Source organism: Narcine bancroftii, chromosome 11 (genome assembly GCF_036971445.1).
Source record: "Narcine bancroftii isolate sNarBan1 chromosome 11, sNarBan1.hap1, whole genome shotgun sequence".
Taxonomy (NCBI): Eukaryota; Metazoa; Chordata; class Chondrichthyes; order Torpediniformes; family Narcinidae; genus Narcine; species Narcine bancroftii.
In genome coordinates, this window is record NC_091479.1 from 5219852 (window position 1) to 5235175 (window position 15324).

The 15324-nt window shown below is 43.3% G+C and overlaps 1 protein-coding gene across 2 annotated transcripts in view; it reads left to right on the top strand.

The window, feature by feature from the left end:
* LOC138745375 (transient receptor potential cation channel subfamily M member 1-like) overlaps window positions 1-15324 on the top strand; it is a 107338-nt gene that overhangs the window by 23837 nt on the left and 68177 nt on the right. For both annotated transcript variants that reach the window (XR_011346227.1, XM_069902350.1), the window contains 9 exons: window positions 157-331; window positions 1181-1304; window positions 1527-1599; window positions 2702-2802; window positions 6330-6479; window positions 6557-6691; window positions 10540-10590; window positions 12304-12444; window positions 14455-14484. Coding sequence is in view for 1 of the 2 variants with exons in the window: in XM_069902350.1 (XP_069758451.1) it covers window positions 157-331; window positions 1181-1304; window positions 1527-1599; window positions 2702-2802; window positions 6330-6479; window positions 6557-6691; window positions 10540-10590; window positions 12304-12444; window positions 14455-14484 (980 nt within the window). In the remaining variant the exon portion in view is untranslated. The remainder of the gene's footprint in view (window positions 1-156; window positions 332-1180; window positions 1305-1526; window positions 1600-2701; window positions 2803-6329; window positions 6480-6556; window positions 6692-10539; window positions 10591-12303; window positions 12445-14454; window positions 14485-15324) is intronic.

Genomic DNA, 15324 nt, shown 5'->3' on the forward strand with positions numbered 1-15324 from the left:
GGAGGCCTTCAGACTAGAGTATGGAACAGGGGTGTGAAGATTAACAAGCCTACTTGGTGACCTTGCTCATATTTTTTTTCTCCATTAATAGCCACATTTTCTGCTGTTACCTTTTGCCTTGATCTGAAATTAATCCCATCTCTGTGTTGCCTGCAGGTCTTGGTCAAAGAGTACCAGTGGTTTGTTTGGTTGTGGAAGGTGGTCCCAATGTGATATCAATGGTGCTGGAGAATCTGAGGGAGGAACCTCCAGTACCTGTGGTGGTCTGTGATGGGAGTGGGAGAGCTTCTGACATCCTGGCATTTGCACATCGGTACTCGGCAGATGGCGGGTAAGACCAATCACATGCATACACTTAATGTTCCCAAAAGGATCCCAACTCCATCAAGCTGAAAGGAGAATGTCAACTCTACAAAGCTCCTCAGGAAATCCTCCACACTGATTTAAGGAAATTCCCCACCATGATCCACCCAAGGTCTCATTCATATGGTGACTCACAGCTTCGTCCATCATTTTGTTCCATGCAGGGACTGTGAGCCACTCTAACGTAGTCAGGAATAGTGATTATGGGGGCATTTTGGCTTAGTGAATTAACAGTCATTTAGCTTTTTTTTAAAACTGATGAAGCCTGGTATTTTGCCCTGAATTTTGAGAAGGAGTTTGTACTTTCTCCCTGTGTCTGCGAGGCTTTCCTCCAGGTGGTCTGGTTACTCCCACCCTCCAAAAATGTACAGAATTTGTAGGTTAATTGGATGTAATTGGGCAGCTCAGCCTTGTAAGCCAGAGCAGATGGAGTCTTTAGCTGGACATCGAGTTCTTGGGTGCTGTTACCGACTACAGAAGAAGCATTCCTTAGCACCCGAGGCCACCATCGTCAGAGCTGATGCAGTGTGTGGCGTCACTCCGGGACCCAGGTCCTCATGAAGGGTGCTGCTGCCTTCCTGATTCTGTTTTGCAATGCACGGGGGAGCAAGGCAACACACTGACCTGCAAACGGGTAGCACAGGCTTGAAGAGTAGCACATCCTGACTCCACAGCTCATCAATGTTGGATTTTGCCTTTGTGAGCCACCTTGAGGTGGTTGTGGTCTAATTTTTTCCAACAAACATGTTACAGAAATTGCTGTTATTGTTGGTTAATTTTCTCATTTGGTTCCTGAGTTGTTGCTTCCTCTCTGCAGGATAATCAACGAGTCCGTACGAGATCAGCTCATGGTCACATTGCAGAAAACCTTTAACTACAGCCGGCAACAGGCTCAGCAACTTTTCCTGATCGTCATGGAGTGCATGAAGAAGAAAGAGTTAGTGAGTTCTGATCCGTTTCCATCTTGACAACAATTCATCTTGTATTTACTTTCCAATGTTTTTAATTTGGCCATAAAAAGTCTTCAGTTTCGTGTTGACTCAAACACTGGTTGTGTGCTTGCATTGGGCCATTTTCTGGGATTTTTAGTTTATATTAACTCCATTAGCTCGAGTTAATACAATGACCTGGTCTGGTAATGACTCCAGGGTTTTTTTCTGCAGATCACTGTCTTTCGAATGGGCTCAGAGGGGCAGCAAGACATTGATCTCGCAATCTTGACAGCATTGCTGAAAGGTAAGAGGAACTTTGAGGAACTTGGCATCTACTCTTCAGTCTTCCTGTCGATCCTCCATCTCTGTAAGACTGGTTGGCTGTGTCTGAGTGAAATTATTAATATGTGAAAATGTGGCCAAACAGAACTATCTTGGACTTATTCACTAGTGAGCTCGTGGCACTGAGAGTCCAAATTTCAGGGAATGTCTGTGGTAATTGGGAGTGAGTGGGATGGATGATTGTGGTGGAAATGAATTTAAAGTGGGCTATAGGGTGAGGGTGGGGTTGTTTGTGGACAGGAAATGAAAGGGGATAATTGTGGGGTAAAGATCAGTAACTGAGAATGGAGGTCAGAGCAGTATGTATGGGCCACACGTGTAATGTTTTGCAGGGCTGTATAATTGAAGGATTTATTGTACAGATGGAGTGAAAGTCTTAATTCCTGGAGCTTCCCAGATACTGACAGCACAAAATATTGCTCATAGAAAAGCAAAGCCAACAAGTATTCACTGTTGGCCAGTGGTTCATCAAATGTGTCATGATGAAATGCTTCAAAATTTATTTCTTGTCATGTTTGCAGAAATTTGTCCATTTTTGCTTGCCATAAGAGCCACTAGCCTAGCCCAGCACCTGAATAAGACCATGATACAGCCGGTCAGCACACTTTCTACCACACATCTGAAGACGTATGCCAGCGTTTCCAATGCCATACCAAACCTCCACAAGCTCCTGAGGAAGTGAAGACAATGATGCGCTTTCTTCACAATAATAGTGTTGGGTCCAGGAAAGATCCTCTGAGATAGTGACTCCCAAGAATCTAAATTTTCTCACCCTCTCCATCTCTGATTCCCCCAATGATCACTGGTTTTCCCTTCCTGAGGTCAACAACCAACTCCTTGGTTTTGGTGACATTTTATACTCATCATTTCCTGTTACTCTGAACACAACAGTGATGTCATCAGTAAATTTGTGGATTGCAGTGAAGCCAAACTTGCCAATGGGTATAGGGCAGAGCTAATGTGAGCTTGGTAGCAAAAGATAGATAGATAGGGACTCAAATGGGTGTTTGTGAACAACCAAGGATTTCTCTATTAATTCTTGCTGTTTACCTTTCTCATTGTAGGTACAAATGCATCAGCTCCTGACCAGCTAAGCCTAGCCATGGCATGGAACAGGGTCGACATTGCCCGTAGCCACATCTTTGTCTTTGGGAACAGCTGGCCGGTAAAACCTTCTGACTTTTTCTCAAACTGCTGGTTCCAGAACCACAAAATGAGGGAAGCACGTTTACTGTCTCATCAGCAATTCCAAGAAGATAGAGTCAGAAATGGAGGGGCAATCCATCATTTACCCTTCATATCTGGTCTGGTGTTCAGTACGACTCTGACTGATCTTCAACCTCAGCACTACCCCATATCCCTTGACATTCTAAATACAGCAAAGCCCTTGGTTCCCGGCACCTTTGCAGATGGTAGATAAGTATTTTCTGGTTGCTTGAGACTGACTCTCACAATGCCTAACTAATAAACCTGCATTAAGAATAAACAGATTAAAAGACAAAAATACTATCCTGTACTTGCACTTAACAACGTTCACTTGCATGAATATATAAAGCATTTTACTTTATTTTCAGTCACATTCTTCAAAAAAACTTAACCATTATTGAATCTGCAGGTTCCTCCCCCTCCTCGGAGCCAATAACATTATAGATAATTAACCCCCACTCCCCCAAGTTTACAGATGAAGCCTCTGAGTGGGGAAACTTACTGAGCAGGGATAAGGACACACTTAAAGAGAGTTGCCCAACGGCAAGAGGCATCAACCAGCTCTTCACATAATTTTATTCAAACAGCTGCGACGAACAAAGCCTGACCAAGGCTCTCCGCTGGCTGAATATTTGGTCCCATCTTCACCAAAGGTTTTTGTGTTACTTCAGAGAACATTTATGATTTTAAATATGTTTTTTTACCTATTATTTTATTTTCATTTATTTTAATTTTTTATCTCTTTTCCTTGATATTTTTGCCAGTTGCTTGAGGCTGTAGTTTGCTTGAATTCCAGATACCATGGGTTTTACTGTATCCAAAGTTGTATTACCCTTGCCTTGAATGTGCTCTGTTGGTTCACCACCTGAGGTAGTGAAAAGTCATCTCATCTCAGTCTTGAATGGCCAATCCCTTATTTTGAGACAATAGTCCCTTGGTTTCAGACAATCAACCCATTGCCCTGCATTGTGTAAGAATTCTGCATTTCAAACAGATCATTTCTCATTCCTGCAAACTTTAGAGAATACCATCCCAGTCTGTGTGATCTGTTTTCCAGACAAACTCCCTGTACCAGGAATCGATCTGTTGAACCTTACCTGCACTAAGTTTATTGCAAGCACTGAAATTGTGCCCCTCCTGTTTAAAAGAATAACAAATAAAGTTGCCATTTGTGAGATTTCCACGCACATTGGGCTAGTTTTGAAGATCAACTGCAGGAAATTACCGGCAGGAGCAGGAGCAGGGAATTCTGGCTCCCAGCAGGAGTGGGAATATCGTGCTGCCGGCAAGATCGGGGACATTGGGTTCCCGGCAGGAGCAGGGAATTCTGGCTCCCAGCAGGAGTGGGAATATCGTGCTGCCGGCAAGATCGAGGACATCGGGTTCCCAGCAAGAGCAGGGACCTCGGGCTCCCGGCAGGAGCAGGGATTTCTATCAAAAAGCAAAATGTGACAATGTTCTTTAAAGAACCTCAGACTGTTGCCCATACTTCAAAGTTCTTTTGTCAGATGGAGATTTTTTTGTGGGCTCGGGAGCTCGATATTGGGCATGCGAGGCGAGGATAGTGGTGCCCCCCTTCAAGTGGCACTCAGGGCATGGTGGCCTAACTGCCATATCCAAGATACGCCAATGCCGGAGACCAGATCTCTACAGAAATTGACTTTTGGTGCTGCACCAATGATTCAGTACTCTCTTTGTCCTGTTCCAACCCATGCACTGCTCTCAGCATTGCAGTACTCTCTCACCCCACACCCCCCGAAATGTTTTGAATGGTGGGAGGAAACCAGAGCCCCGGGGGAAATCCACGCAGACATGGAGAACATACAAACTCCTTACAGACAGTGAGGGATTCGAACCCCTCACCTGATTACTGGCACTGTAACAGCATTGCGCTAACTGCTACACTAACCACGCTGCCCAAAAGGTGGCCAAAACTGCACTCCTCAGTGCCTTACTGCTTACCGAGTACACTAAGTCTCTGGGTTAAGACCATCCGACTTAAGGACAACTTGTTCTTACGAATGGACTACCCATGGCTTCAGCGGTTTGTCGGCTCAAGGAAGAAGAACATCGATTGTGCCCCCAATTCGCACATTCTTTTCAGGGGTTTACAGCTGACAACGTCACGAAGCCAAATAAGCTGTGGTTGATATTAGTAATCAACTGGAGTTAGACAACAGTGGAAATCATGTAGTCGAGTCATGTAGTCGAGTTACTCGACTCCCATGCTGAAGAGCTGACCAATGAAGGCCTTATGGAACGAGAGCAGCAGATGACAGCATTGGAGGAAGAAATCTGGGACCGAAACACTCAAGAACCAAAAATGTTTTTGAAGGAAGAGTTAGCTGAAGCCTTCAGTCTCTTTGAAGCAGGGATGGCAAAATTAGAGGAGCAAGATGCTAATATAGAGTTCACCAAAGTTTACCGTACATTTACAGAGGTCATCAGCTGCTACAAGGCCATTTATGACGAGAAAAAGAAAACTCTGTACAAACCTCCCTTGATTCCTACTTCAAGAAAATTACTCCAGTCATTTTATATGCATAGGAAAGTTTTAAAAAAAACTATTATGCTAAGACAAACATTTGACTAACTGACGCTAAATAAAACCATATATACCTATTCTGACTTACTTACAAATTCGAGTTCAAGACAGACTTAGGAATGGACCTAGTCTATAATACAGGGACTGCCTGTATGTCCTTTCTTAATTTGTCCTTCCAAATGCAACACCTTGTGCTTGTCTGCAATAAGTAGTGGGAGCAGTTCAGAAAGGTAGAGGAGAGGGAGGGGAAAATTAAGGGAAGATTAGGGGGGAGGAAGGGAGATTGAGAGTGGAGAATGAGGATGGAGTAAGCCGATGAGAGTGACAGGAATCTATTTCAGTAATGGGTGAGAGGAGTGAGGTGATGGGCGAGCAAGGTGGTGGGGGAGTGAAGTGGGCGGACCAAGATGGAGGGGGAGCGAGATGGTGGGGAAGCAAGGGTGGGGTGTAGTGAAAATGGGGAGAATGAGGTGGTGGGGGGAGCGAGATGGTGGGGAAGCAAGGGTGTGGGGTAGTGAAAGTGGGGGGAGTGAGGGAGGGAGTGAGAGTGGGGGGAGTGAGGTGGTGTTGGAGTGAGGGTGGGGGGAGTGAAGTGGAGTGAGGGTGAGGGGATTCAGATGGTGGCAGAGTGATGTGGGGGAGTGAGGTGGTGGGGGAAGCAAGGTCGTAGGGGAGTGAGGTGGTGGGATAGTGAGGGTGGGGGAGTGAGGTGGGGGAATGAAATAATCAAGCGCCCTCAGCACGACCCCTCCCTCATTGCACTAGAGTTGCCATCACAGACCTGTGCACAATCGTGGACCAACCAGTTCCTTGTGATTCATAAATGGGGTGTTGCTATTCATTTGAGGTGCATGAATCTAGAAAGGAGAATTCTTTTAACTCTTTGTGGATGTAGAGAAAGCTGCCACAGAATAATGGTTGATGTTGGTTCTATATTTCAGTCAGTGAGCAGTAATTCTGAATTCACGGCTCGGCAATCAAAGAAATCTGTGAAACAGCGGATAACCAAAGCCAAAAGCAAGGGGAAGAAGAAGGGAAAGGATGATGTGAAGGAGGAAACAGATCCCCGGAAGGTGGAGCTGCTGAACTGGGTGAGGATGTCTCTGAGGTGCCTGTCTCTGTTAGCCTTGTGGTACCTGCATGCTGATGGCCTTATGCTCTGTTGCAGGTACACTCACTGGAACAGGCCATGATAGATGCACTGGTCTTGGACCGTGTTGACTTTGTGAAGCTGCTGATCGAGAATGGAGTGAATATCCACAACTTCCTCACCATTCCTCGCCTTGAGGAATTGTACAACACAGTAAGTTTAACATCATCACCGACTCTCACATTGTAGCTGCTGGAGCAGGTGATGACCACACTGCCTCTCTGACACAAAGCTGAACAAGTCCCTGACAGGCAATTTTCTATTTACTTCACTCACTGTATTGTTCCATCCTCGCGTCCCCCCCCCCCACCATCTTGCTCCTCCACCTCCTCATTCCTCCCACTGAAGTAGACTCCTGTCACTCTCATCATCTTACTCCCTCCTCACTATCCACTCTCAATCTCCCTTCATTCCCCCTTAATTTTTCACCACAATCTCCCCTCCTGCTCTCCCCTACCTTTCTGAACTGCTCCTTCCACTGAATGCAGACAAATGTGAGCATTTTGGAAGGACAAACCAAGAAAGGACACACACAGCAAATGGTAGAGCATTGAGGATTGTGACAGAACAAAAGTATCTGGGAATACAGATACATAATTCCCTGAAAGGGTTGTAAAGAGAGATTTTGGCATATTAGCCATAAAACAAAGTATTGAGTACAGGAGTTGGGATGATATGGTAAAGTTGTATAATACATTGATGAGGCCAAATTTGGAGGATTTTATGCAGTTTTGGTCACTTAACTACATTATCAATAAGACTGAAAGTGCAGTGATAATTTACTACAATGTTTCCCGGACTTCAACAATTACAGGGAAAGGTTTAACAGGTTAGGATCATTCCCTGGAGTGTATAAGAATGAGGAGAGTTTAGATAGAGGTATTTAAAATCATGAAGGATATATATAGACAGAGTAAATATAGGTGGGCTTTTTCCACTGAGGATAGGTGAGATACAAACAAAAGGACATGGGTTAAATCTGAAAGGGGAAAAGTTTAGGGGGAACATGAGGGGAATCTTTTCATACAGAGAGTGGTGGAGTGTGGAATGAGTTGCCAGCTGAAGTGGTGAATGCGGGCTCAATTTCAACTTTTAACTTTTTTTGGAAGAGGTGGTAGCATCAGGGTCAATTTTGTCATTTAAGAGGAGGTTGGATGAGTACATGGATGTGAGGGGATTGGAGGGTTATGGGCAAGGGAGCAGGTAGATGGAACTAATGGAGTTTCTCTTAAATCAGTGCAGACTAGAAGGGCTGATATGGCCTGTTTCCGTACTGTAATTGTTATATGGAAATATCTGGACAGATACATGGATGGGAGGGGTAGGAGAGCTATGGACTGGGTGCAGGTCTGAGACTAGGCAGAATAATAGTTTGGCACAGACAAGAAGGGCTGAAAGGCCTGTTTCTGTGTTGTAATGTTCTATGGGAGATGAAAGAGGTAAGTTTTTTAAAATAGTGGCCGTTGTCTGGAATGTATTGCCAGGGGTGAAATGGGGACATTCAAAAGACTCTTAGTCGCATGGATGCAAGAAAAATGGAGGGTAATGTATCTCAGGTAGGGAATGATTAGATTGTGTAGAGCAGGTTTACACAGGTTGGCACCGTATCATGGGCCAAGGGCTTGTCCTGTGCAACAATGTTCTGCGTTCTTCTAACTGCTCAGGACAGTGGAGAAAGTGAAGGAGATGATGGAGAGGAGAAGGATGGAGAATCATAGGACATTATAGCATAGAAACAGGCCCCTTTAGTCTGTGCTGAACTGTTATTCTGCCTAGTCCCACTGAGTTGATAACCCTCCATACCCATCCCATCCATGTACCTATCAAAATTCTTAAATATTAAAATTGAGTCTGAGTCTGCATATACCACTTATACTGGCAACTTGTTCCACACTCCCAGTACTCTGTGTTAAGAAGTTCACCCTAAATTTTTCCCCTTTCATCCTCAACTCATATACTCTGGTTTGTATCTCACCTACTCTCAGTGGAGAAAGCCCACCTACATTTTCCATGTCTACATATGCCCTTCATAATTTTATAACCTCAGTGGAAAATGGTTAATTGCATTTACTCTATCTATACCCATTATAATTTTGTATACCACTAATAAGTCTCCCCTCATTCTTCTACGCTCCAGGAAATAAAGTCCTAACCTTTTTAACCTCTCCCTGTAACTCAGTTCCTCAAGTCCCACCAACATCCTGGTAAATCTTCGCTGCATGTTTTCAGTTGTTAGGTGTACAAAACTGCACACAATTTGGCTTCACTAATGTTTTATAACATCCCAACTCATACTCGATTTATGAAGGCCAATGTGCCAAAAGCTCTTTTTCTGACCCTATCTATCTGTGATGCCACTTTTTTTGGTATGTTATTTTTTGTGATTTTGTTTAATATCTGATTTAGATCTTCCCAACACATTTTCACTTTCTCACATTCCCAAATTGCATGTACTTTTGTTCCCATTTCCTTCTTACAGCGAAAACATCTATATGATAATGTTGGATCCCATTTTTAAAAAGAACTTTTGGGGCGTGATATATAACCTGTGTAACTAATGATACTGTATTCTACTGCAGTCCTCAGTGCCCTACCATTTACCAAGTATGTTTACCTTGATTTATCTTTCCAAAATGCTACACCTCATACTTCTCTGCATTAAATTCCCTCTGCCATTTTGTAGCCAATTTTTTGAGTTGGTCCAGATCCCTCTGCAAGCTCTGAAAGCTTTCCTTGCTTTCCACTACACTTTAATCTCCCTTGAACTTTTCTCCACTCACCTTAAATAGATGTCCTAAGGTATTTGCTGTTGTCATTCAGGGAAAATAGTGCTAGCTGTCTGCCCTATCAATAGAACAGAGAGCACTGTGTTGTGCCAACCCATAGATTCCTTAAAAAAAGTACTAAACCTTCCCTACCCCGTAATCCTCGATCTTTCTTCTATCCATGTATCTCTCTGAGAGTCTCTTCAGTGCACCCATTGTTTCAGCCTCCAACACCATCCCTGGCAAGGCATTCCAGACACCCAAAGCTCTCTGCATAAAGAACATTCCTGGTGTCTCCCCTAAACTCCCCCCCCCCCTTCACTTTTTATCCCTAAATAGGTAGAACCATGGAATGCTACAGCATAGAAAACAAGCCATTCAGCCCCTCTAGTCTGTGCTGACCATTATCTCCCTCGTCCCACTGACCTGCTCCCATTCCATAACCCTCCAGACTTCTCCCATCCATGTATCTATCAATTTATTCTTAAAACTCAAGATTGAGCCCACATTCACATAAGATGGCAGTTCATTCCAGACTCCCACCACTCTCTGAGTGAAGAACTTCTCCCTAATATTCCCCTAAACCTTTCCCCTTTCATTGTAAAACTATAACCTTTTGTATTTATTTCCACCAATCTAAGTGGAAAAAGTCTACTCACATCCACTTTCTCTTTACCTCTCATAATCTTGTCAACCTCAATCATATCTCCTCTGATTCTTCTTTGCTCCAAGGAATTAAGTCCTAACCTGTTTAATCTCTCCCTGTAACTCAACTCCTGAAGACCCAGCAACATTCTAGTAATCTTCTCTGCACTCTTTCAATCTTTTTGATATCCTTCCTGTAGTTAGGCGAACAGAACTGCACACATTATTCCAAATTTGCCTTACCAATGTTTTAAACAACTTCAGCATAACATCCCAATTCCTATACTCTGATTTATAAAGGCCAAAATCTTTCTTTACACCTGCAACGCCACAGAGCAAGGATCCCAGAACAGATCTCTGCAGAATGCCACTGGTCACCGACCTCCATGCAGAATACGCTCCAATGATGGAATTAACTCACATTGACATGAATAAAACTAATCAACCTGTCTAACCTTGGCACTGAGTCTGCTTGCATTGAGCTCATTTCACCTCAGACTGATACGAAGGGTCATGCCATTCACCTGAGATGGTGAGGTGGAGGGGAGAGACATGGAACCAAGTGACTCAAGATTTTGTGTTTTATTTCAGAGACTTGGGCCACCAAACACACTTCATTATCTGGTTAGAGATGTGAAAAAGGTAAACATTTGATTCTAGGACTAACAAGAAGTCTAAACAATGGTGATTATGTTGAATGTCAAGTTTTGTGGTTAGAGTCCAATGGTTCTCAACCTTTTTCTTTCCACTCACAAACCACTTTAAGTCATCCCTCTGCCATCAGTGCTCTGTGATGAGTAAGGAATTGCTTAAGGTGGTACGTGAGTGGGAAGGACGAGTTGAGAATCACTGTTCTAGATCCAATTGTGGCTAAAATATTTTGCTTGAGAAAAATTGTCATTGGTCCATTTCGTTTGGAGTTATGAAACCCTGCACATGACGAGTCAATGAGGTGTGATTAAAACAATGGCTTTCAACCTTTTTCTTTCCACCCACATCCCACCTTAAACAATTTCTTACTAATCACAGCGCACGTATGGCATAAGGAATACTTAAAGTGGTATGCGAGTAGAAAGAAAAAAGTTGAGAACCACTGGGCTCTCCAATTTGAGATGGTCATTGATTGGAACTTTTGGGCAGAAATGTCACAAGTTTAAATATTTTCTGAGGAGCTGCGTGGATTTGAACATTATGTAAATTATCAGTGAACATCCCCACTTCTGACATTCTGAAGAAGGTCATTAATGAAGAAGTTGGAAATGGTTAGGCCGAGAACAGAACCTTCAGTCTTATCCTGGAGCTGGGATGATTGACCTCCAAAAATATCATCCATCTTTATTTGTGTGAGGGATGACTCCAACCACAAGAGCATTTCGCCTGTGATGCCCATTGACTTCAGATTGATGAGGGCTTCTTGACCCAACATAGTTAAATGCTGCCTTGTTGCCAAAGAAATTCGTCTCACTTCACCTCTGCAGTCCATATTTGGGTCAAAGGAGAGAGGAAATCCAGAGTGTTTCTGGTAAAATCTCAACAGAGAAGCAGTTACATGAATTAGATTGTTTTTGTGAACAGCCATATTCAATTAATTTTCCATATTGTTGTGTAGGTGTTAATGTGGTAACTGCACTGGAACACCTTGAGCAGTTTATCTGCAGGAACAGTTCGTTCTGGAGTGAAGGTCACCACTTCAGCAAGCAGGGATGATACAATCAACAATGACTCATTGTGGACTGGTTCTTCCAATATCTGGTCCCTTGGCCTTGCAGTATTCCAGAACCTAGTTAGTTCTTCATCCAGGGCTGGACTCCTGGACTGTGGCATGTGTATAAGAAGCTAGGTAAAATATGGAGGTCTGCAGATGCTGCGATTGTGATAAAAACACAAAAAAATGCTGGAGGAACTCAGCATCCATCAGAGGTAAAGATATATTACTGACATTTTGAGCCTTCTTCAAAGTGTAAGCAAAGAACTGTCTGGGTACCCTTCAACCAGATTGCATTAACATTGACTTCTGGTTTCTGAAAACCCCTCCCCCTTCTTCTTACCCCTGTTGCCTTTACCGAAATCAGTTCTCACCTGTCCTCTTATCATATCCAATTTACACCTTTTTTTGTTGGTGTTGGTCTCCTCCACCTGCCAACCTCAGTTTTTATTCTGATGCCTTCCTGGTTTTTGCTAATTCCTTGAAGAAGGGCTAAGGCCTGAAATGTCTGTAATATATCTTTCTTTTCTGTAGCTGCTGCGAGTTTGGCTGAGTTCCTCCATCATTTCTGTGTGTTTTTAGTGTAAGAAACTGGATCTGGGGCTGTTTTTGGATCAAACATGTTGACACAGGACTGTTGTTTGGAACAGGGCAACCTACCTCCAGATTACCACATCAGTCTGATCGACATTGGGCTGGTCATAGAGCACCTGATGGGAGGAGCCTACTGCTGTGCTTATACACGCAAATCATTCCGAACACTGTACAATCATTTATTCGGACCAAAGCGAGTAAGTATTAGCCTGACTGAACAAATTTAATCTCAAATGTTAGAATGATTTAGAAATGCAGACCATTTAGTTTAAAATCCAAAATTCACCTCAGGTCATGGATTTTCTCCTACGTTCAGGACAAGGGTTAGCCTAGTGATTACTACAAAGCTGTTATGGCACCAACAACCCGGGTTCATATCCCACACTGTCTGTAAGGAGTTTGTTTGTTCTCTCCCTGTGTCTGCGTGTGTTTCCTCCGGTACTCATGTTTCCTCCCACCGTTTAAAAATGAACTGGGGGTTGTATGTCGAGTGAGTGTAATTGGGCAGCATGGGTTCGTCGGGATTGTTACCACACTGCACGTCAAAAAGATTATAAATGATTTACAGTCATCCAGGGTAGGACCCCTGTGATATCCCTCTTGCTCCATAGTGCTGAGATTCCTGCCTGCACACGTAATTCCTGGGGTGCTGAGGTGACATCCAACGTATTTCCCAAAACCCCCTGCACTTGGTTCAAAACAAAATTAGCAGAAGATGAGAATGCTGCAGCCAATCCCAGCTTTTTTCTTCAACCACTGATTTCATCCCTCTCCTTTGGATGGATTTGGCCCCAAGATTTCTTGTGAACCCTCTGTCTGCACTGTCAACAAGTAAGCCTGGATGCCATAGTAAAAGCACAATACTGGAGAAACTCAGAAGGTCAAACAGTGTACTTTATGTAGCAAAGATAAAGGTGGGCACCTTCCTACATTTTGCTCATACTTTGATGAAAGCCTCAAGCTTGAAACATTGGTCATGTATCTTTGTATAAAGAACTTCAAATTTCTGTTTGTCCACATCTCTGAGAATGTGTCCTGAAGCCCCCATGTCAATGCAATCATGAAAAAGGCTAAGCTCTGTGAGGAAGTTAAGGAGATTCGGTCAGTCACCAAAGACTCGAAAACTTCTACAAGTGTACCGTGGAGAGCATTCTATCTAGTTGCATCACTGTCTGGTATCGAGGTTTCAACGTTCAGGACAGGAAAAAAACTCCAGAGGATTGATAACTCAGCCTGCATCATCACGGGTACCAGTCTTAATTCCATCGAGAACATCGACAAGAGGTGGTGTCCCCAAAGACTCCCATCACCCAGGCCAGGCCCTCTTCATCTGCTACCATTGGGAAAAAGGTACAGGAGCCTGAAGACGAGTCCCCAGCAGCACAAGGACGGCTTCTTGCCTTCTGCCATCAGATTCTTGAATGAACCATGAACCACAGACACTAACTCACTTTGTCTTTTTCTCGCACTATTTTTTATTTTGAAATGTGCCTCGTAGAATGTTTGCACTGTAGTGCTGCCACAAAACAACAAGTCCATGACTTGTTCATGACAATAAATTCTGATTCTAAAGTACACTGTTTGACCTGCTGAGTTTCTCCTGCATTGTGTTTTTATTTCAATCACGGAGTCTGCAGACTTTCGTGTTGGAAACCTGTGTACCATTGCTGGATTCCGTCCAGCCTTAGTTCACCTGCTGTTGTTACCTTCACATTGTTCCCTGGCTGGCCTGTCATGTTCCACTCTCTTCTAGACTGGTGATTTTGCATGTCCGAATGCAAGAATGTAATACAATGAGATAAACAAATGCAGGAGAACATTCTCACCAATTTCCACCATTCTGTTAGACTACAGTTGATCTTATATGATCTTTCCCTGACTAACTCAAATTAATTCCTTTAATATCTAACAATTTTTTGATCTCCACCTCTGCATTTTGGTACATGTGAAAATAAACTTAAACTTGAACTCCACCAAAGATTAGAGGGATCTCTGTCAACATCATTGGGAATGTTTGTGAATGTTGATGGGACATCCTTTAATGTGCATTGGTTCTTTTCAACATCAGGCACAATGGCAGTCAATGCACTGGAATGGTTCATTGACCCAGAAGGGGCTGCATTTCACTGCAGGTCATTCTACCTGATAGTGTTAAAAAGTGATGTCCTATTCTGCCTGTTAATTTATTTCAATCTATCTTCCTGCAGCCAAAAGCTCTTAAGCTTCTGGGAATGGAGGTAAGTATCTTTTTTTATTCTTCTTGTATCTGGTGAATTTGGTGGTTCTGTTGTTTCCATGTTTGTCATGTGCCTCCTATCCCTGGACCATGACCCACTCCAGCCTTTCCCTCCATTCCTTGTGCCACCTCCAGCATTGGACCCTACTTCTTGAGCTTCTCAGATGATGCCAGAGAACAGGGTATCAGATGGAGGAGCTGGAGTAAACCATGTGTTGTTTTGAGTCTGCTTCATCATTGAACATAATCAAGGCTAGTTCAATAATGTTTTCCTGCTCTTGATTCACCTCTGTCTTGAATCCAAAAAATGAGGTTTCACAGTCCTCTTAGGGTACTTCGGATTCATCATTCTAAGAGTGAAGATGTTTATCATCTTCGTCCTGAAATGCCAATCCATATTTGATTTTTGAACTCTAGTCTTTAGCTCCTCTGTGAGGAGAGCAGCCTCCCTGTATCTGCACTTGTGTCTTTGAGTCTTTAGCTGCGTTCACTCAAGTATGGCTCTCTGACTGAATAGAATCCTCATAATTCACAGAACAAATTCATTGGCTGAACAGAAATGAACATGAGTCAAATGGTATCAAGATAAATATGTTCCAGAGTGATGGTAATTATGTTTACATGTGGTAGCAATGTTTGTAATCCTGACACAGGGTAACTGCAGATCTCTCCGGTTATAACTGTATAACCAGATCATGATGTGTAGTCTTAAATCCATGCAGGGCACAATTTGTGGTTTTACTGTCTTCTTCTTTGGCATGGCTTCACGGACGAAGATTTATGGAGGGGGTAAATGTCCACGTCAGCTGCAGGCTCGATTGTGGCTGACAAGTCCGATGCG